Below are 23661 nucleotides of genomic sequence, written 5' to 3' on the forward strand. Positions count from 1 at the left end.
ATGCTACTAGATTGGTTGACTTATATCCTAATGCTACTAGATTGGTTGACTTATATCCTAATGCTACTAGATTGGTTGACTTATATCCTAATGCTACTAGATTGGTTGACTTATATCCTAATGCTACTAGATTGGTTGACTTATATCCTAATGCTACTAGATTGGTTGACTTATATCCTAATGCTACTAGATTGGTTGACTTATATCCTAATGCTACTAGATTGGTTGACTTATATCCTAAAGCTACTAGATTGGTTGACTTATATCCTTAAGCTACTAGATTGGTTGACTTATATCCTTATGCTACTAGATTGGTTGACTTATATCATAATGCTACTAGATTGGTTGATTTATAGCAGCCAATCAGGAAAAATAGAATATAACCAAATCTTCGTCAGAAACGAAATCACAACGAATGTACAGCTTATGACCATTCATAACAACGATACATCCCATAGAATTACACAAGTACTATTATTATCCTGTTGTTTAATATCTTATCCTCTGGACATAAAAACAAGAAATTATTTCAACATATCAACACACCAAGTAACTAACCATACTAAAGATGGAAATGGATGACCATCTCCCACTGGGTGTGTTAGGGCGATTATCGTACACCTAGCAGCTATATAAAGTCTAGGAACTTTCGGACAGTGACCTTGGTGAAGTGTTACACTACCTGTAATTAGTACCGAACACAGACAAGTCTCATAAATACATGTTTTTCTATATGTTTACACACTTACTCTATAGGTGAGCCTCTTCAAATCTGCACCTTTTCTATAAACAGTTACTTTCTTAAGATACAAGATAATTTAGTCAGAAAGAAAATAATTAGGAAGAATACTATTTTGTCTCTTTATAAAGAATGAAACTTGAAACGCTCTATAAAAGAAAAGAGCAAAGTACTAGATCGTATTATTTTCTCTTTACATCATAGTTATTTCTGATATTCATAACCGTGCTTTGGATTTGAATATGGACGAATTATAGTCATCACCTGACATTACTGACTATTGTCGAGTTTAAAGACTTAATACAAAGACACGTGTAATACACTTTTCTCAGCTCGAAGCACTATAATATTAGATATTAATGCCATTATATCACTAAATCTACTGTAGAATTTAGGAAACAGTAGGTCACACAAGTATTTTTTTACAGAAGAACATGATAGGTGCAGTTTGATGTTCTTGAATTAAGTACTGTATACTTACGATAGAAATATCCTAAAACATTATTTCCATGGCAACAAGGCCCCAGATAATTAAGAATATTGTATAATTTTGTAAGGTACTATGTATTCATCTCTATAGGATACTATTATCGACTATTGGCTTGTTACCAGATTACAGCTGACAGATCAGAGACAATGGACGAGACACAACAATAATCTAAATTAAATACGTCAGTATTGTCTCTCACTAAGTTAGACACGTCAGTATTGTCTCTCACTAAGTTAGACACGTCAGTATTGTCTCTCACTAAACTAAACACGTCAGTATTGTCTCTCGCTAAGTTAGACAAGTCAGTATATCTCTCATTAAGTTAGTCACGTCCCTATATCTCTCACTAAGTTAGACACGTCAGTATTGTCTCTCACTAAGTTAGACACGTCAGTATTGTCTCTCACTAAGTTAGACACGTCAGTATTGTCTCTCACTAAGTTAGACACGTCAGTATTGTCTCTCACTAAGTTAGACACGTCAGTATTGTCTCTCACTAAGTTAGACACGTCAGTATTGTCTCTCACTAAGTTAGACACGTCAGTATTGTCTCTCACTAAGTTAGACACGTCAGTATTGTCTCTCACTAAGTTAGACACGTCAGTATTGTCTCTCACTAAGTTAGACACGTCAGTATTGTCTCTCACTAAGTTAGACACGTCAGTATTGTCTCTCACTAAGTTAGACACGTCAGTATTGTCTCTCACTAAGTTAGACACGTCAGTATTGTCTCTCACTAAGTTAGACACGTCAGTATTGTCTCTCACTAAGTTAGACACGTCAGTATTGTCTCTCACTAAGTTAGACACGTCAGTATTGTCTCTCACTAAGTTAGACACGTCAGTATTGTCTCTCACTAAGTTAGACACGTCAGTATTGTCTCTCACTAAGTTAGACACGTCAGTATTGTCTCTCACTAAGTTAGACACGTCAGTATTGTCTCTCACTAAGTTAGACACGTCAGTATTGTCTCTCACTAAGTTAGACACGTCAGTATTGTCTCTCACTAAGTTAGACACGTCAGTATTGTCTCTCACTAAGTTAGACACGTCAGTATTGTCTCTCACTAAGTTAGACACGTCAGTATTGTCTCTCACTAAGTTAGACACGTCAGTATTGTCTCTCACTAAGTTAGACACGTCAGTATTGTCTCTCACTAAGTTAGACACGTCAGTATTGTCTCTCACTAAGTTAGACACGTCAGTATTGTCTCTCACTAAGTTAGACACGTCAGTATTGTCTCTCACTAAGTTAGACACGTCAGTATTGTCTCTCACCAAGTTAGACACGTCAGTATTGTCTCTCGCTAAGTTAGACACGTCAGTATTGTCTCTCACTAAGTTAGACACGTCAGTATATCTCTCACTAAGCTAGACACGTCAGTCTTGTCTCTCACTAAGTTAGACACGTCAGTATTGTCGCTCACTAAGTTAAACACATCAGTATTGTCTCTCACTATGTTATACACGTCAGTATTGTCTCTCACTAAGTTAGACAAGTCAGTATATCTCTCACTAAGCTAGACACGTCAGTCTTGTCTCTCACTAAGTTAGACACGTCAGTCTTGTCTCTCACTAAGTTAAACACATCAGTATTGTCTCTCACTATGTTATACACGTCAGTATTGTCTCCCATTAAAATAGACACGTCAGTATATTTCTCATCACCATTTAGGGACAAAGCACGCACGGTAAATCACTACCTCGCAGAATAACCAACAATAAAAACTGATTACAAGAGTTTGAGCAAATGTTGAAGGCTCGTCACGTTATGTTTATAACAAGCACAGGTCTAGAATAAACCTTTGACATCAAACACATACAGTTAAAGATACTTCTAAAAAGAGAAAGAATCTGAAAAAAGGCATGAGTCCAAAAATATCAGACCATGCAAATGGCAAACTAATAAGGATGGCAAAAGGTTCATAAGGTACGTGGAAAAATGAAAGTTCGTTCCGGCTTTTCTTTGTCCTCAGATTATTAAACCTTTTATCAATATATATGCTTGAAGTGATTTCAAATATCCCGCTCACAAACCACATTTAATGTTTGTTGAATCAATTAAATAATAATTAAACTAATATGCAATATTCCACAAAACTGATGTAATACTAATTACGTCCCCTTTATCGGGATACCAAAGTTTGTAGTTGAACGTATCACAAACGTTTGATGCATGACAGAAAGGGAAATCAACAATTTTCTGTTTTGGATAATCTGAATTAATAAAAGTTTCTTGTTAGATAACTATATGGAAGCGTTATGTTTGTTCAGTATATTTAATATTTATTCGAAGAAAATAGACATATAATATACAAGTTATTAAAAGGAGTAGGACAAAATTAATGTAATTTTGAAAGTTCGGATATTTGTAATATTTATGTTACTTAGACTGGTAGGACAATTTTAATGTGTTTGGCACTGGAATGAGATCGAAAGAGCATTTGTACCTTTTCTTTTACTTCAGGACGGTAAAATATAGGCATTTCATGTTACTTGTTAGGATAAGATATTCGCACTATTAATGTCACCAGGAGAGGTAGGCTATTACTAATGTTTATGTTCCTAAGATTGGTAAAGCTTTTAAAAATATATCATTTTCAAATGTATTTGATATATCTGTTACTGAGAGTTAGGGAGGGTATTTGTAGTGTATATGTGCGTTCGAGGGGTAGGGTATTTGTAATATTAATGTTATTTATAGGGGTATAATGTTTTAATGGGAATTGTTGATTTGATATCCGTTATTATCACATGGGGAATCTGAGGTAAACTTATATTAACGTAAACCAATTGCTTACACACACAAAACAAAACTCATTAAAAACTGTTGTAAGAAGAAGAACAAACGTTAAAATTATGAGGTAATAACTTGAACAATGAAATTTGAAAAAGTTGGTTCACATAGACAAATTTCATGCATTAATAAGATTTAGTTCTGCTAAACAAATAGTATAATAAAAAATGAGTAAAATAGTATCATATTGATTCCGAGAAATCATCCATAAAATATGTGAATTTAGAACAAAGTATTAGCACTTGTACACCACTCATCTGATCATACGACGCCAAGCTCAGTCAGTCACTCAGTAAAATGAAGGTTTTACTCCATAAACACATCAATACCTTTTCAACACCGATCCCACACTTCTCCTACGTGTCATTATGACACGCTATATTGTGCTATTATACCATGTTATTTCGTGCTATTAAAACATGTTATCCCGTGCCAATAAGGCATGTTATCTCGTGCCATTTTGACATGTTATCTCGTGCCATTATGACATGTTATCTCGTGCCATTTTGACATGTTATCTCGTGCCATTATATCATATTATCTCATGCCATTTTGACATGTTTTCTCGTGCCATTATGACATGTTATCTCGTGCCATTATGACATGTTATATCGTGTCATTATGACATGCTATCTCGTTTCATAAAGGCACGTTATCTCGTGTCATTACGACATGCTATCTCGTGTCATAAAGGCACGTTATCTCGTGTCATTGCGGCATGCTATCTCGTGTCATAAAGGCACGTTATCTCGTGTCATTATGACATGTTATCTCGTGTCATTATGACATGATATATTGTATTAGAAATTTGTGTTTGCCAATGGTTTGTTCTCATTTCATCAGAGTTCGTTCCTACCTAACGTCCGATACATGTACAGTCTGGCCTGCCCTGGATGTATTGGGATACATCCATTTTCTCAAGTGCCGGAGGATCATGTCGATTAAAAATAACAAGCTCTTTGAACCTTTGTAATTGTTCTTATTTTTACCAATTTTCAAAAACGTATTCCTTTCCTGTCGAATGACGTCTTCGGTTATCTTGGCATCCACGCACATGCAGTCGAGAAGGGAGGGTAGCCTCGTCGCACTGGCACCGTTCACGGGTCCTATTTGGACTTGATGCTTTTATGTAGGGTACGTAACAAATTTCGATGCATGCTTCTCCTAAGTTGCGTTATATTGATGTAAATTTGGAGGTCAAGGTCTTCTGTTTCCCGGGAGTTAACCATTTTTGAAGGACGTGTTTTATGGAAAAATGCATGTATCCGTCGACCTGTTTCCCATCCCGTAAGCTTCCGTTATTGAAATATGACTAGAATGTCCAAAATTACTTCAAATTCCAACCTGTCGATGCATCCATTTTCTAAAGGAAATAAAACAACATTGTATTACAAAGTGTGAGAGTAAGCACTTATGTTATACAGACAAACAATTAATACTTAAGCATGTCAATTCAGAATAATCAAAAACGCTTTTCCATGCAAATCTCCAAACGTAATACATATTTTCATATGGTATATATCCCATCGATTCCTTAATTCGAAAAATAAAAGAAACTTAATCCATACCAAATTTCTGGTTTTACAAAAGACTGACCAGGCCAGAGTTGTGTCAACACAGTACGTAGTCTTCCCGAGTAAAATGTTTAGTGCGTTATATTTCCATTTACATTTGTAATTAGATTATGGTACATGATATCTTCTTGTATTGTTTCTTAAAATCACACGACTAAATATATGGTATTAATAAGTCATTAGGAAACATAATGTGAAGAAACATTACGCAAGCCGTAAATATTAATATAATAAGTGTTATTGTTAGTGTACCTTTCAACTTATACTGCTAAACGATGACTTATCCTTAAAATATCATGGGTGTTGATGTAAAAACTAACTTCTATATGTAGGTAACCACAAGTTATATAATGGTAAGTGAAAGGGTGATGGCTACAGAGCTATTATCACATTAGCTACAGGCTTGATCAACACCTTGCTATAGATATTCTAGAAATGTTCCAGTTATTCTACTTATGCTTTGGGTAATAGAAGGGGTGTGTCTGATAATGAAAAGGCCTGACTCTCGTTCCAGCAAGGACGATTGTAATGGGCTTAGTTCTTGAGGCCTGGGTCAAGTACACACTGCATTGTCATCTTTACCATACAACAACGTACAATGGTCAAATGAAATGTTTTGATTTTTAGCATGACAAAACCTACAGATGCTTTATGTCATATTAAATAAAACATCAGAAGATGTAAACTATGTTTTGGATGTCAGACATGTATGAGGAAATTAATTTAAAACTGTGGAGTAATGTCTCGTGAAGCTTACACTGCTGTATCAATGATCGTTGTTGTAAGTATGAGATAGAACATTATCTAAACAAAGTATTGTACAGAAATTCTTAGACTTCGGGCAGGAGTTGACTGGTGTTCCACACGTATTGTTGTGTGATTAATTAACCACTATACACTGGTGATACTATGTATTTAATGACGTGGTCTGTTTAATCAGAACATGTATTCTAACAAAGGCCGCGACGATTAATGGCCACGCTCACATCTGCTCGCCATTTTAACCTTTCCAATAAGCTCAGATATTGTGTTAGCCTTTGATTATCTAACATGTTTTTAGGTTGTAAAATATGCGTTTCATCTGTATTTTGGTAAATATTAAACCTTTTGATATGAAGTGCTTTACACTTGTAGATGATTTGCCACGTTATCTTCGATCCTGGTAATAAATGGTATGGTTACGAATTGTACAATAATTCGTATATTCAGCTTTCGGATTGTTTTCGTAGAAACACAAATACAAAAACCATCACCTTCTGATATTGTCCCAAGCTTCTGGTGGTGTTTGATTGCTACTTGTGACTTTGCAGTATGTATAGCTGACGTGACAAAAAGCAATGTGAAAGCGTTTTGTTACTGAATAACATAAACATCAGGTGATAAACCCTGTCTTGCTACATCATATTAAAAAAGGTTAATTGTTACTCAGACAAACATTCGTGCGATTTATTCGAAAGCTATATTATCATTATAAAATAACTGATAGCTAGTTAATGTAAACGCTGACTATGTTCCTATCCTAAATGACCTGGTAAAGAGCAATGCATTGAATGCACAGTTAGCCACCCGCTCAGTAAAGACTTTTTTATTTAAATGTACATGAAAACAATGGCGACGACTAGATATTTAAATATTGTTATTCCATAAGGTCTATTAGATTACGTTTGTAACGGTCATTAAAGGTAGGATTACATATCAACAAAATGTAACATAATAATGAATGATTTTGTTAATTGTTTTTCGAATGAAATCAAAAACATCCATAGAACATGAAAATTACCTGTGAATGTCAGTTCTGTTATTATATATACAGAAATGCTGACAGTGTTGTGTGATTACCTTGATAGGATGGTACGGTTCGCGTTTGTCTTTGTAACTATTAATGCAAAATGTGATTTTCCGCTGTTTCATCTGCATATTGTTTACATAGGCTTAATGGAAAGGTTTTAAAACTATCGATTTGGTTATTAGACCGCCTAAAAGCAAGTAATTTATTGGAAACTATTTGAGAGTTGCACCAGTAATATAAAGGTCAGAAAAACAGTACGAATTTAAACCTAATTTTAATATGGAATTTATGTTTTTGCTTTTTTATATAATTATACTCACTCGTCGATTATTGTTAATAAGGGCTGAAAGAATCGTTCATTTCAACAGAATCCGTACATTTTCTTAATGGTATTAACCACCAAAAGTTGATTTATGAAAAGAAAACTTTTCACACAATTCTCACCTGTGTACCTGCACCGAGATCCTAAGTACGATTTATCATATACTGATTAAGCTTAAGTGCTCCTATTAATCAGGTTTACACTATAAGTGTGCCAGGCATACTAACGGAATTCTATTAAGTTCTGGATCCGCCGCTCGACAAGGTGCATGCCAGTACTAGTGTATCTAAACCGGAACAATTGTACATGGAACCTTTATCTGGAAAACAAATAAGCGCGCCTTTCGCCTGTATTTACAATGGTTATTGTCGCTAGGTACACTCGACTAACGCTAATTAATGAACGGAAACTGCTTGTTCGTTTAACAAATATAAGGTACGGTAGTGTGGTGTGTGCCGTGATGTGTAGTCCGACTTTTACCTAATTGCATTGTTCTATATATACTTTCGTTCTACAAAGATATCTTTTTAACAACCATGTAATACTGAACATCCACAAACACACGTAAAACCGACTTTTCGGAAGGCAATTGGTGAAGCCGTAATGTGTTACCGTCGTACCATTGTTACGTAAAAAGCATTCTCACAAGTGCTAAATGAATCGTGATTATCATGTATATAAACATTTAAAGTGAAAAGGTTAACATTACTGCAGGTATTTATAGAAAGCAATTTTGTGTCCTTATTATTCCTTCAATAACGTCGCATGTATTTATAGAAAATAATTTGTGTCATATTCTTATGATAACATTGTAGGAATTTACAGAAAACAAGATTGTGTCATATTCCTATGATAACATTGTAGGTATTTATAGAAAACAAGATTGTGTCATATTCCTATGATAACATTGTAGGTATTTACAGAAAACAAGATTGTGTCATATTCCTATGATAACATTGTAGGTATTTACAGAAAACAAGATTGTGTCATATTCCTATGATAACATTGTAGGTATTTACAGAAAACAAGATTGTGTCATATTCCTATGATAACATTGTAGGTATTTACAGAAAACAAGATTGTGTCATATTCCTATGATAACATTGTAGGTATTTACAGAAAACAAGATTGTGTCATATTCCTATGATAACATTGTAGGTATTTACAGAAAACAAGATTGTGTCATATTCCTATGATAACATTGTAGGTATTTACAGAAAACAAGATTGTGTCATATTCCTATGATAACATTGTAGGTATTTACAGAAAACAAGATTGTGTCATATTCCTATGATAACATTGTAGGTATTTACAGAAAACAAGATTGTGTCATATTCCTATGATAACATTGTAGGTATTTACAGAAAACAAGATTGTGTCATATTCCTATGATAACATTGTAGGTATTTACAGAAAACAAGATTGTGTCATATTCCTATGATAACATTGTAGGTATTTACAGAAAACAAGATTGTGTCATATTCCTATGATAACATTGTAGGTATTTACAGAAAACAAGATTGTGTCATATTCCTATGATAACATTGTAGGTATTTACAGAAAACAAGATTGTGTCATATTCCTATGATAACATTGTAGGTATTTACAGAAAACAAGATTGTGTCATATTCCTATGATAACATTGTAGGTATTTACAGAAAACAAGATTGTGTCATATTCCTATGATAACATTGTAGGTATTTACAGAAAACAAGATTGTGTCATATTCCTATGATAACATTGTAGGTATTTACAGAAAACAAGATTGTGTCATATTCCTATGATAACATTGTAGGTATTTACAGAAAACAAGATTGTGTCATATTCCTATGATAACATTGTAGGTATTTACAGAAAACAAGATTGTGTCATATTCCTATGATAACATTGTAGGTATTTACAGAAAACAAGATTGTGTCATATTCCTATGATAACATTGTAGGTATTTACAGAAAACAAGATTGTGTCATATTCCTATGATAACATTGTAGGTATTTACAGAAAACAAGATTGTGTCATATTCCTATGATAACATTGTAGGTATTTACAGAAAACAAGATTGTGTCATATTCCTATGATAACATTGTAGGTATTTACAGAAAACAAGATTGTGTCATATTCCTATGATAACATTGTAGGTATTTACAGAAAACAAGATTGTGTCATATTCCTATGATAACATTGTAGGTATTTACAGAAAACAAGATTGTGTCATATTCCTATGATAACATTGTAGGTATTTACAGAAAACAAGATTGTGTCATATTCCTATGATAACATTGTAGGTATTTACAGAAAACAAGATTGTGTCATATTCCTATGATAACATTGTAGGTATTTACAGAAAACAAGATTGTGTCATATTCCTATGATAACATTGTAGGTATTTACAGAAAACAAGATTGTGTCATATTCCTATGATAACATTGTAGGTATTTACAGAAAACAAGATTGTGTCATATTCCTATGATAACATTGTAGGTATTTACAGAAAACAAGATTGTGTCATATTCCTATGATAACATTGTAGGTATTTACAGAAAACAAGATTGTGTCATATTCCTATGATAACATTGTAGGTATTTACAGAAAACAAGATTGTGTCATATTCCTATGATAACATTGTAGGTATTTACAGAAAACAAGATTGTGTCATATTCCTATGATAACATTGTAGGTATTTACAGAAAACAAGATTGTGTCATATTCCTATGATAACATTGTAGGTATTTACAGAAAACAAGATTGTGTCATATTCCTATGATAACATTGTAGGTATTTACAGAAAACAAGATTGTGTCATATTCCTATGATAACATTGTAGGTATTTACAGAAAACAAGATTGTGTCATATTCCTATGATAACATTGTAGGTATTTACAGAAAACAAGATTGTGTCATATTCCTATGATAACATTGTAGGTATTTACAGAAAACAAGATTGTGTCATATTCCTATGATAACATTGTAGGTATTTACAGAAAACAAGATTGTGTCATATTCCTATGATAACATTGTAGGTATTTACAGAAAACAAGATTGTGTCATATTCCTATGATAACGTTGTAGGTATTTACAGAAAACAAGATTGTGTCATATTCCTATGATAACGTTGTAGGTATTTACAGAAAACAAGATTGTGTCATATTCCTATGATAACGTTGTAGGTATTTACAGAAAACAAGATTGTGTCATATTCCTATGATAACGTTGTAGGTATTTACAGAAAACAAGATTGTGTCATATTCCTATGATAACGTTGTAGGTATTTACAGAAAACAAGATTGTGTCATATTCCTATGATAACGTTGAAGGTAATTATAGAAAACACCTATTGTGTCGTTATTATTCTTATTAAAAACTTCGCGTGTATTTTTAGAACTAGTTTTTGTTCTTGTGTTTCCTTTACTGACATTGTAGGTATTTATAGAAAACAAGTGTTTGCCATTATTCCTTTAATAATATTGTAGATATTTTAAAGAACAAGTGTTTGCCATTATTCCTATAAATCATTGTATCAATTTACAGAAAACAAGTTTGTGTCCCAAATTATTCTTATAAATCATTGCATCTATTTACAGAAAACAAGTTTGTATCGTTAATATGCTCAAGTGATTATCGTTGAGTCCCATGGAAAGAGTATGTACTTCTATCACGTTCATGAATATTGATAACAAAGTAAACAGCCAGTACCTACACATCTGGAATTGATAGTTGTTTTTAATTTGAATTAATGTCAGTATCATCCTATTACATGCTTTCTGCATATCTGTATTATCTATATATCGTCAGAATGGAAACGTCATACAAAAACACTTACCATTAATATCAAATAATTCAAAAAGTCGTTCAAAAAATGCCTCTTTACTATCGAAGGACGAAGCATGTCTGCTGACAGAGTCCATAAATGTTCCGTATAATCCATTTCTCTTATTCCAGCGCATATCAGAAGACCCTGCGAACAGATAAATTACATGGAAATAAATCAGCTTATAAAATGAGAAAGGTTGAACAGATATACTCGATAAAACTGGCCATTTATTTACAGGAATAGCTTTCTCTGGGGAACACACAGGAAAACAAGTTTTGCTGAATATCACCGACAAATGTAATATGAAGAAGTAGGGAACTGTTACCTTATCATAACGTTATAATGATAAAGGTTTGACATTCTTGAGGTATTGTGTGTTGAATTGTCCTCAGTGATGTCTCTTGAGATTAAGAATATTTCAGTTTTCTGCTTAACCCTCCAACGTAATGTACATCTATAAATTATCATCACAGAACACTGTCACTATGATATAGGCTCAAGAGCAGAGCTGGAACATTATCCTATTGAGACCCTTATAAACACTCAAGCATGTGGCTATTTAAGAAGAATACTACAAGATTCAGACAATTTAAACCCTTTGATAAAAGAAGGCTTATATATTAACCAAAACTTTACATGAAAATGGCACATATACCTGATGTAGTTATGTTAATGATATGACATCAGACAATGATTTACATCAAATTATACAGGATCCTGACGCATTGTACAGAAATTACCAACTTAAATTAACACCAGGCCAAATTTTAAAAAAGAAATATGAGATTCTTTAGTGAACTTAACAATTAAACGAGAGTAATAATTTATTAATGTATATAGACTTTAAAAAATTCCTTTAAATTAACAGTAATAATTTATGAAAAATGTTTACTACATTTCGTTTATACCAAGAGACTAGAGACGGTGTTATGTGGCGTGTTAGAAAATGAAGTACACTTCTTTTTTCACTGCTCCCTTAATGAATCTGCCAGAAAAGAGTATTTCTAAAAATGCATTCCTAATCACAATAATGTTACCTTAGATACCAATTTTTTAACAACTCGCAGTTTATACTGGACTTTTGCTTATTCATTAAACAGTCTTTAGAACTGAGGAGAGTGGGCTTGCTGACAGTATAATGTATGGACTTTGCAGCTAAACATGTTTAAATCAAATTTTCTATTTGAAGCTATGTTAATTTTGTTCATGTTAATGTATATTAGAAATATAAGCAATCACTTTGCGACTTTTCTACATGTACATGTCTATGTATGTATTTCATTGTGTTTTTCTATTTTGCCTTCAAACTACTTTGTAGTTACAAATGTGCAAATAAAATTTTGAATTTGAATTTGAACTATAACGATGCAGTGTATATTTTATATAGTAATCAGACAGCACTGTGGATATTTCAAGTTTTATTTCACACAGATATAGTTAAACCTAAATCTGTAAACCAAATGCACTGTACCTCAATTTATTTCATTTAATGATTCATTGAAATCGTAGAATCGATGTTAACATGTCAATAAAGGGAGACTATTTATGAGAAGTGCACGACCTAAACAAAGGTTTCCATTACATAACAATTATATCCAATCAACAGTCAACTTTTTAATGGATTTGATTTTACTGTTTGAAAGAACATAGAATGTAATTTCCCTACATAATGTTCAGAATTGTAAATTTGAATAGCATCCAAGCTTGCGATGATATCCACCCATTTTATATATATTTAACACATATGGAATACACAATGCACATTTCATTTTGATCAGATTTAAAGTGTTTTTACGGCCATATTTACGGCATCATGGTTAGAAATAATTGTTTAATTCTACAAATATGAAATATGGCAGAAGGTCCGACTGTAAAATGTCACATGCGTATGGGCGGTGGTTAGTTTACACGGCTAATTATCTTCCCTTTACATCCTCGTATCAGGCAGTTTTAGTAAATCAAATATTGGACAAGAAACCCAGAACGCAGGGAAATGATTATGGTAAATGTCAGTCATTTCCAGGGGTCGATCGGGGTAATCCAGGAAGTCCCGATTAAGTAGTGTGACAAAGGTCAGGGTACAGATTGACGGGTAAAGTAAATACGTCGGCACTGCTGATGTACATTTGGTTTAATGCAAGTCAATAGTGATGGTCCACATTAGAAATATTCGTTCTACAGGAGATTTGCATTCACAACATCTCATTAAACAGAATCGATCCCATTTAATTCGTCGTAAAATATTAATCAGTGTTGCCTTCAAATAGTATAGGACCATGTGGAAGATAAGCCTTTGGCTAAACATGTATTTCTATCTTCAATAAATAAAGTTTATTATTATTACGTGAATCTAGAGACTGTACCATGTCCTGTAGTCTGTGTCAAAGAAAGACATGCATCATGTCGAATTATAATCAATGCGTCTGTGATAATGAAAAAAAAGCGAGAATACGTGTAACTAAAGGATCGTTTGACCTGCCTGTTATCCACTACACCTCCGGGTTATAACGCTGTGATGGCTTGGCCTGCACTTGTCCTAATGGATGTAGCCAAACATTATAATCCCGACATTTAACTATTATTTTATATGTGCTGGTATCATTTATGATGGTACATGTAATGTCTGTTAAAGGGATATTTGACAATGTTAGCGTTTCTAAGTGAATCTGCAAACGGGCCACAGATCAATGAAACCACTAGGCTTTTTTTAAACCGAATATATTTACATTGAAAAATCAACCAGACAATTAGCGTTTCATTACCAAAAATAGGAATTGTCTCCTGTTGAGTAAGAAGACACCGATGTTGAGGAGTAGGAACTGTCTCTTGTTGCAGACATAAATACAGTATTCGGGTCTAGGGAATCCCCCTCCCTTGACGCATTGTTGAGTAAGTAGATACAGCATTAAGGTGAAGGGACTATCCCCCTTGTTGAGTAAGTAGACACAGCATTAAGGTGAAGGGACTATCCCCCTTGTTGAGTAAGTAGACGCAGCATTAAGGTGAAGTGACTATCCCCCTTGTAAAGTAAGTAGACACAACATCCAGGTGATGGACTCCCATCTCCCCTGCCCCATGTTGAATCAGGATACACAACATTCAGGTATGGGAACAAACCCCCTTGTTAGTTGAGAATACGCTTATTTTCAGGTGTAAGGAATACTGCCCTTTGCTGTGCAAATAAACATTAATTTACAGGTGTAGGAAAGGCCCCATGTTAAGTAAGTAGACACCAAGGTGCAGAGACTCTCCTCTAATGAGTAGGCAGACACTGGCATTCATCTAATATTCGGCTAATGGATCTCTGGTCATGGAGGAAAGTAATTTAATTTTGCCGGGAATTGTTCCTAGAGTCTTTTGTATAGGACATTTAGTTTTATAAGCAATTCCGCTAGGAATATACATATACCACTCCTACACTATACTATATCACAGTAATGAGAACATTAGGCTCCTAAAGATGCCAGACGGTCTCAAAAATAATGCTCGTTTATGTTCATTTTTGCACTCCGCTCTGTTGTTTCGTATGCCTAGAGGAAATCGCTGTTTCCTCACTAGCTGTCAAAAATTGTGAAAGTTGGAAGTAGGTTGGCATTAGAACTCGTAGAATGTTTAACAAGTAAAATGTGTGGATGATCAAATCCGTAGCAGAACCACATACTTTTACACAATCTAATAAATGTAATTTATATTAAAAAAAATAAACATGGAATCATGGATGATAAAATAAAAAAATACTTCCATTTTTCGAAAATATAACCGCGCAATTTATAGTAAATATGAAATATGTGTTACATGTAAGTATATCAAAATTAATTGTTACAGTGCATTCTGTGTATCTAATAACGGGATGTCATTTCTAAATAATACAATGCAATATATTAAGAATCACATTTTACTCAATACATGCAATTTTCATGGGCATTTATGTTACAAATGTTTACTCAGTTTTGAAATGTTTAAGTGTTATTGCCGAATAATCAATACAGAATATACCGTTCATCAATACAGAAGGATCATATGGGAAATCAGACACAAAGTATCTGTAGCTTAATCCCCAGAATTATTGTACCATAATAAAGCTAGACATGTAGTAACCAAGTAATCCACCCACACCAGACTCGCCACTCAATATTAAACCAAGTAATCCACCCACACCAGACTCGCCACTCAATATTAGCCAAGTAATCTACCCACACCAGACTCGCCACTTAATATTAGCCAAGTAATCCACCCACACCAGACTCGCCACTCAATATCAGCCAAGTAATCCACCCACACCAGACTCGCCACTCAATATTAGCCAAGTAATCCACCCACACCAGACTCGCCACTCAATATTAGCCAAGTAATCCACCCACACCAGACTCGCCATTCAATAGCAGCCAAGTAATCCACCTACACCAGACTCGCCACTCAATATTAGCCAAGATATCCACCCACACCAGACTCGCCACTCAATATTAGCCAAGTAATCCACCCACACCAGACTCGCCACTCAATATTAGCCAAGTAATCCACCCACCCAAGACTCGCCACTCAATAGTAGCCAAGTAATCCACCCATACCAGACTCGCCACTCAAAAGTAGCCAGGTAATTCACCCACATCTGACTCTCCACTCAATAGTAGCCAAGTAATCCACCCTCATCTGACTCGCCACTTGCCCAAAGTACTTCTTACGTAGGAAACGTTAATATGGAATACAAAAATGCATTACTCTGAACATGAATTTAGATTCTAAAACATGATGGCAAAATAAAACACAAGGTGCCATTTCTCTTTCCCACTATCGAAACTTCTGTATGTTAGGATACACTGTTTACGAGTGGAGAGACAATATGTCCGAAATACAAAGAAGACGTCGGTCTGGGAGCCTAATATACACCGTAACGTTGTTACACTAATGAATCACAGTCACACTGACCCTTGCTAACACAGCTCGAATGTACAATGGAAGGTTAACTTTGTATGTATAATAATGCTAAAATTCACCGTAAAACAAACTATTCGGTTCTAGATCACGTCGTCAAACGTTGGACCGTTTCAAAGTTAATAAAAAATAATAAAAATCATCATCAATGCTGTTAAAAAAAACATTATACTACAGCATTTACAGTTAACGCTGAACTTTTAGGGTTACAAACATCTAACACAAAACACACTTCAGCAAAAATACAAGGAAAACATCCTCTATATCGCCCCCTTAATTTTTTATAGATAAGTCTATAAGAAAGGAAAAGAACTCGAAAGACAAAAAAAAACAAAAAAAACGAAAAGAATCATGACTATCTCCTACTACTCTTCCTCCAAAATACCTAAAATATATACTGGAGGCGTAATTGGCTTTTAAAATGTACCGTGCGTGGTATTTTCAATTACATACAACCGGAGTTATCAAATCAAACGACTAACAATACTCCATGACCGGGCTTTTAACGTCGTAGATACTGGAACATTATCGTTGCAGACAAGGAAGATTATCGCTACCTTTTCTGTCTAACAGCTTAACACAACAGTGCTCAGGAGACCATTTTAGCGAATCAATTATATCTAAATTCCTAAAACTCGTACGTATTCGGGGACAGTGTAATCAAAAAATAAATAAGAATAATCCGACAAGGCGTTTTGGAATGGTAGGCGTCTTCTACTTCATCGAAATCTACCTGATATTTAAACTTCTGTAAAAAATGAGTCAGGTTACCTCCTCACCACGGGAACTTGATCACCAAATCACAGGAATGAGTAAAAAAAAAACACTGACTTACATAATACACGGAGAAATGGCATATAGCGTATAAAAACGTATGCATACAACAAATAAAGAAAAAGTCTTTAGTCCTGCATCCCTAGGGACCTTCTCTGGTGCGTTTATTCATCAGCAGTCGGCATTTAAGACAGAATAATGATATTTTGAAATAAGTTTTGATTACCAATGCAACTGTGACATGTAAACGCTGTGGATTTGCGAGGTATGGATGATAATATCAAGAAACAGAAAGTTCATGATCGGAAAATATTATAAATAAGTAGTACGCCATCAAAAATGGATCATGCTGTCATCCTCTTCTTCTTTATTTTACAGGCTCTATCAATTTTGATGTTTATGTCCTCGGTGTCCTATTGCAGAGACATGAAAAAGGGGGTTATTTTCCAGTGATTATTTGTTGGTGTTTTTTGGTGATTTTTTTTGTGCAAGGTATAGATAAAAGATAAAAGCTGGCGTAAATTTTAGCGTGTGATGAAGGCTTCAAGGGCTGCATAGGGTAAGTGTGCCTTGAGGTCCTCTAGTGTTGTGCATTGTACTGCTTCTATGGAATGGAGATTCCATTGTGTTATTGTGTGTGGAAAGAATTAATATTTATAGGTGTACTTTGTAGCAGATATTTGTGTGTATGCGTGAGGATGTGCATGTCTGGTTCGAGGGTCTACGGGTGTGAGTGTATGCGTGAGGGTGTGCATGTCTAGTTCGAGGGTCTACGGGTGTGACTGTAAATGACGATCGGAAAAAAGCGGGTGATGTAGAAGTCTCTGTAGCGTCCCGGAATGAAATTTCAGGAGGCTATATACGATCCGTGCGATCACTATTTTGTGTTTAATGTACTATAACATTATACCTTTTGCACAAAAGATAGGCGGCATAACAGTACGTGTACTTATTCATTCAGGAGCATAAATATTGACAAGATAATATATTAAAAATTGTGGCAACAGAATTGCATCTCTCCGAATAACGATAGGCATGTAATATCACTTACCAACCCAATGGAGGAGCGGGGATAAAACATGAGTAGAAAGGACGATAAACTATGACATAAGAGATCGCTATTGAATAAAGATGTATCATTTGCTTTCCATCGAAAAACTTTTAATTCAGTAATTTTAACAACGAATTTTCAATAGAACTTGGGAATATGTATTGTTTGTCAGACAAAAGGGGAAGCAAGAACATGAAAGAAATACACTGATATGTTGTTTAAAAATACATCCAATCTTTTTAATGATGAACTTTAGAAAATTACATCAACATTTGATCGTGGATATCGACGTCAATATTAGTGTTAAAAGAGTTAGTTGTTGACACAACAGGTCTGTAAATAGCGTACGACACCGTAAACTGTTCCAACAGTGAATGGTTCCATAATTGGATTGTGCATTAGGTCAAATACATGTATTAATATCCTGTCATTGAACCTCATGTCGCTTTAACCTTTGTTTATAAATACCTCGACCAAATTTAATCAGTATATAATAACGTCACTAAGCGATGAAGCCATACATGTCTTGATTTATATCGTATTTCAACACGGATAAATTAGATCAGTAGGTCGAGTGCTTATATCAGAAAAACAGTGAGATATTAACAATATTAGATTCCTTAAATATCAGCAATGCGTAAAGGTATAAAACAACTGAGAGTAACTAAGTCACTTCACAACTATACCACAGTGTCATCACATACGGACAAACTTTACCACAGCGTCATTACATACAGAAAAACTATACCACAGCGTCATTACATACGGAAAAACTATACCACAGTGTCATCACATACGGAAAAACTATACCACAGCGTCATTACATACGGACAAACTATACCACAGCGTCATTACATACGGAAAAACAATACCACAGCGTCATTACATACAGAAAAACTATACCACAGCGTCATTACATACGGAAAAACTATACCACAGCGTCATTACATACGGATAAACTATACCACAGTGTCATCACATACAGACAAACTATACCACAGTGTCATCACATACGGATAAACTATACCCCAGTGTCATCACATAAATGTTTTTATATTTAAAACGTAAGACCAACTATGCAAAAGCATTTAAAACTTAGGTCAAATTAGATTATAGCATTGAAGCATAAGGATAAACTATACCACAACATTAAAACATAATACAAACAATGGCACAGCATTAACAATACAAACACACTTTACCAAAGCATTAAAACACACGGAAAAATATATTACAGTATCAACTCAGAGACACAATCGTCCATCAGTTAAGTCCATAGTTCACAGTATCAACTCAGAGACACAATAGTCCACCAGTTAGGTCTGTAGTTCACAGTATCAACTCAGAGACGCAATCGTCCATCAGTTAGGTCCATAGTTCACAGTATCAACTCAGAGCCACAATCGTCCATCAGTTTCAGAGACGCGATCGTCCACCAGTTAGGTCTGTAGTTCACAGTATCAACTCAGAGCCACAATCGTCCACCAGTTAAGTCCGTAGTTCACAGTATCAACTCAGAGACGCGATCGTCCACCAGTTAGGTCTGTAGTTCACAGTATCAACTCAGTGACACAATCGTCCACCAGTAAGGTCCGTAGTTCACAGTATCAACTCAGAGACACAATCGTCCACCAGTTAAGTCCGTAGTTCACAGTATCAACTCAGAGACACAATCGTTCACCAGTTAGGTCTGTAGTTCACAATATCAACTCAGAGACACAATCGTCCACCAGTAAAGTCCGTAGTTCACAGTATCAACTCAGAGACACAATCGTCCACCAGTTAGGTCTGTAGTTCACAGTATCAACTCAGAGACACAATCGTCCACCAGTTAGGTCTGTAGTTCACAGTATCAACTCAGAGACACAATCGTCCACCAGTTAAGTCCGTAGTTCACAGTATCAACTCAGAGACACAATCGTCCACCAGTTAGGTCTGTAGTTCACAGTATCAACTCAGAGACACAATCGTCCACCAGTTAGGTCCGTAGTTCACAGTATCAACTCAGAGACACAATCGTCCACCAGTTAAGTCTGTAGTTCACAGTATCAACTCAGAGACACAATCGTCCATCAGTTAAGTCCGTAGTTCACAGTATCAACTCAGAGACACAATCGTCCATCAGTTAAGTCCGTAGTTCACAGTATCAACTCAGAGACACAATCGTCCATCAGTTAAGTCCGTAGTTCACAGTATCAACTCAGAGACACAATCGTCCATCAGTTAAGTCCGTAGTTCACAGTATCAACTCAGAGACACAATCGTCCATCAGTTAAGTCCGTAGTTCACAGTATCAACTCAGAGACACAATCGTCCATCAGTTAAGTCCGTAGTTCACAGTATCAACTCAGAGACACAATCGTCCATCAGTTAAGTCCGTAGTTCACAGTATCAACTCAGAGACACAATCGTCCATCAGTTAAGTCCGTAGTTCACAGTATCAACTCAGAGACACAATCGTCCATCAGTTAAGTCCGTAGTTCACAGTATCAACTCAGAGACACAATCGTCCATCAGTTAAGTCCGTAGTTCACAGTATCAACTCAGAGACACAATCGTCCATCAGTTAAGTCCGTAGTTCACAGTATCAACTCAGAGACACAATCGTCCATCAGTTAGGTCCATAGTTCACAGTATCAACGCAGAGACACAATCGTCTATCAGTTAAGTCCGTAGTTCACAGTATCAACTCAGAGACACAATCTTCCATCAGTTAAGTCTGTAGTTCACAGTATCAACTCATAGACACAATCGTCCACCAGTTAAGTCCGTAGTTCACAGTATCAACTCAGAGACACAATCGGCCATCAGTTAAGTCTGTAGTTCACAGTATCAACTCATAGACACAATCGTCCACCAGTTAAGTCCGTAGTTCACAGTATCAACTCAGAGACACAATCTTCCATCAGTTAAGTCTGTAGTTCACAGTATCAACTCAGAGACACAATCGTTCATCAGGTAGGTCCATAGTTCACAGTATCAACTCAGAGACACAATCATCCATCAGTTAGGTCCGTAGTTCACAGTATCAACTCAGAGACACAATCTTCCATCAGTTAAGTCTGTAGTTCACAGTATCAACTCATAGACACAATCGTCCACCAGTTAAGTCCGTAGTTCACAGTATCAACTCAGAGACACAATCGGCCACCAGTTAAGTCTGTAGTTCACAGTATCAACTCAGAGACACAATACACAATCGTCCACCAGCTAAGTCCGTAGTTCACAGTATCAACTCAGAGACACAATCGGCCACCAGTTAAGTCTGTAGTTCACAGTATCAACTCAGAGACACAATCGGCCATCAGTTAAGTCTGTAGTTCACAGTATCAACTCAGAGACACAATCGTGCACCAGTTAGGTCCGTAGTTCACAGTATCAACTCAGAGACACAATCTTCCATCAGTTAAGTCTGTAGTTCACAGTATCAACTCAGAGACACAATCGTCCACCAGTTAGGTCTGTAGTTCACAGTATCAACTCAGAGACACAATCGGCCATCAGTTAAGTCTGTAGTTCACAGTATCAACTCATAGACACAATCGTCCACCAGTTAAGTCCGTAGTTCACAGTATCAACTCAGAGACACAATCGTTCATCAGTTAGGTCCATAGTTCACAGTATCAACTCAGAGAAACAATCGTCCATCAGTTAAGTCTGTAGTTCACAGTATCAACTCATAGACACAATCGTCCACCAGTTAAGTCCGTAGTTCACAGTATCAACTCAGAGACACAATCTTCCATCAGTTAAGTCTGTAGTTCACAGTATCAACTCATAGACACAATCGTCCACCAGTTAAGTCCGTAGTTCACAGTATCAACTCAGAGACACAATCGTCCATCGGTTAAGTCCGTAGTTCCACTTTCAACATCACAAGTTAGTTTATATGTCCCGTGCCGCTTTATACAACTTCATCATTCGATCTCTGGAGAATATTGATATCATGACAGTATATCACGGGTAAGGCACCGATAATGTATGCCTTTGTAAGGAAACATTAAGGTTAGGGGTATAGTCATGTTATAATACTTCACCATTGACACTATATTAACTGTTTATTTGGTTTACTTTCACAGGTGTAGTATAGGTAAAACACATCTTATGATGCTGCTCTTACAAAGTTACGGTTCCTCGAGTTTTGATTATTTTGGAACAAAGAGAACAAAATTTAAGGGAAAGATTTATGAACTACTTGCAATGGAAAGAACTACTTTACCTGAAGAAACAGTTGAGGCATTTTCAAATAGCTTTAAATATGATAAAACAAACAACTTACTATCATTTGTGTGACTCGCAATATCAAAATATATATTTTGATATATTTTGATATATATTTTGATACGACTTGTAGGGTTTTATCAGTTTCCGAGATTTTCGGGGGAACATGGATATCGGTGTTGTAGAAAAGTTTTTTGTTAAAATTCGTTTGGACGCATTATATACTATACTAAATATATACGCCGTTAAATGTTAACAAAAGGTAAACAGTTTTTCAGTAAACGGGTAACCGATATTCTTCTTGTTTCTCCTGACGTTTTATTGATGTTGGGTCGTTGGAAACCTAGCAGATGGTTCTAATCTTGTAATGTCATCTTTAAACTTCAGTTGGAGAAAATGTTAACCTCTTTAGCGAGAGTAATAATGCCGAACCATGTACTTGGTCACATCAAAGATCAAGTTATGCGTTGTGCTACTCTCAAATGTACAGTAAGAGCACAAAACAGTTGGAGCTGAGTAAGTTTAATACATAATTTCGTACAAATTTGATCTGTTTAGCTTACCTTAAAAATTAAAACGTCAACACGCGATGAGAGCATGAACCGAAAAACACCAAAATAGGAAAACTCGCATGACTACAAACAAAAATCTGGGAGACGAGAGGAAAAGGGGGACAAAATTATGTCAACGGAATTGTAATACATGCATGTACTTAGCTTGAATTATGTCTAAAACTGGTCATTATAAATGAAAGTCGTTGTTGTGAGAAAATGATTATTAAACGTGATTGAATGACACTGATTAACATTAGGTATTCGTTTTATGCTAAGGAGTGAAGTACTTATTTAAAACGGTAGCAAGTCCAATCAGAAAGCCAAGGAGTGAAGTACTTATTCAAAACGATAACAAGTCCAATCAGATGGCCAATCAAAGTACGGAATACCAAATGTGATGAACAGTAAAATCAGATTTGACATTCATTTTCGAGTGATTAAGTTGGTTAGACATGACAGTGTGTCGACAAAGATAAGGTGGAAACACAGAAACCAGTTTCAGAGACAGACATCTCTAAAATCAAGTCACATGTCACTGTATATATATAACAGTATTTAATAGGAATACTGAACTGAACCAGAACTGATGGCAATCTATATATATGATA

The 23661-nt window shown here is 35.3% G+C and overlaps 1 protein-coding gene and 1 long non-coding RNA gene across 2 annotated transcripts in view; one reads left to right on the forward strand and one right to left on the reverse strand.

Annotated features, from left to right (window-relative positions):
- The window catches only part of LOC110462027, a 4121-nt gene extending 2689 nt beyond the window's left edge, over nt 1-1432 (forward strand). Inside the window, exon 2 of the mRNA XM_021515798.1 lies at nt 15-1432. Within this exon, the coding sequence (XP_021371473.1) occupies nt 15-582 (568 nt within the window). The 3' untranslated portion in view covers nt 583-1432. The remainder of the gene's footprint in view (nt 1-14) is intronic.
- Nucleotides 1433-4110: 2678 nt separating this feature from the next.
- Nucleotides 4111-23661, reverse strand: part of LOC110462026 — a 47848-nt gene continuing 28297 nt past the window's right edge. Inside the window, exons 2-3 of the long non-coding RNA XR_002464221.1 lie at nt 11531-11665; nt 4111-5388 (exon numbers count right to left, since the gene is read on the reverse strand). This is a non-coding gene — a long non-coding RNA (uncharacterized LOC110462026). The remainder of the gene's footprint in view (nt 5389-11530; nt 11666-23661) is intronic.

This window comes from Mizuhopecten yessoensis, unplaced genomic scaffold (genome assembly GCF_002113885.1).
Source record: "Mizuhopecten yessoensis strain PY_sf001 unplaced genomic scaffold, ASM211388v2 scaffold10729, whole genome shotgun sequence".
In the NCBI taxonomy this organism is placed as follows: Eukaryota; Metazoa; Mollusca; class Bivalvia; order Pectinida; family Pectinidae; genus Mizuhopecten; species Mizuhopecten yessoensis.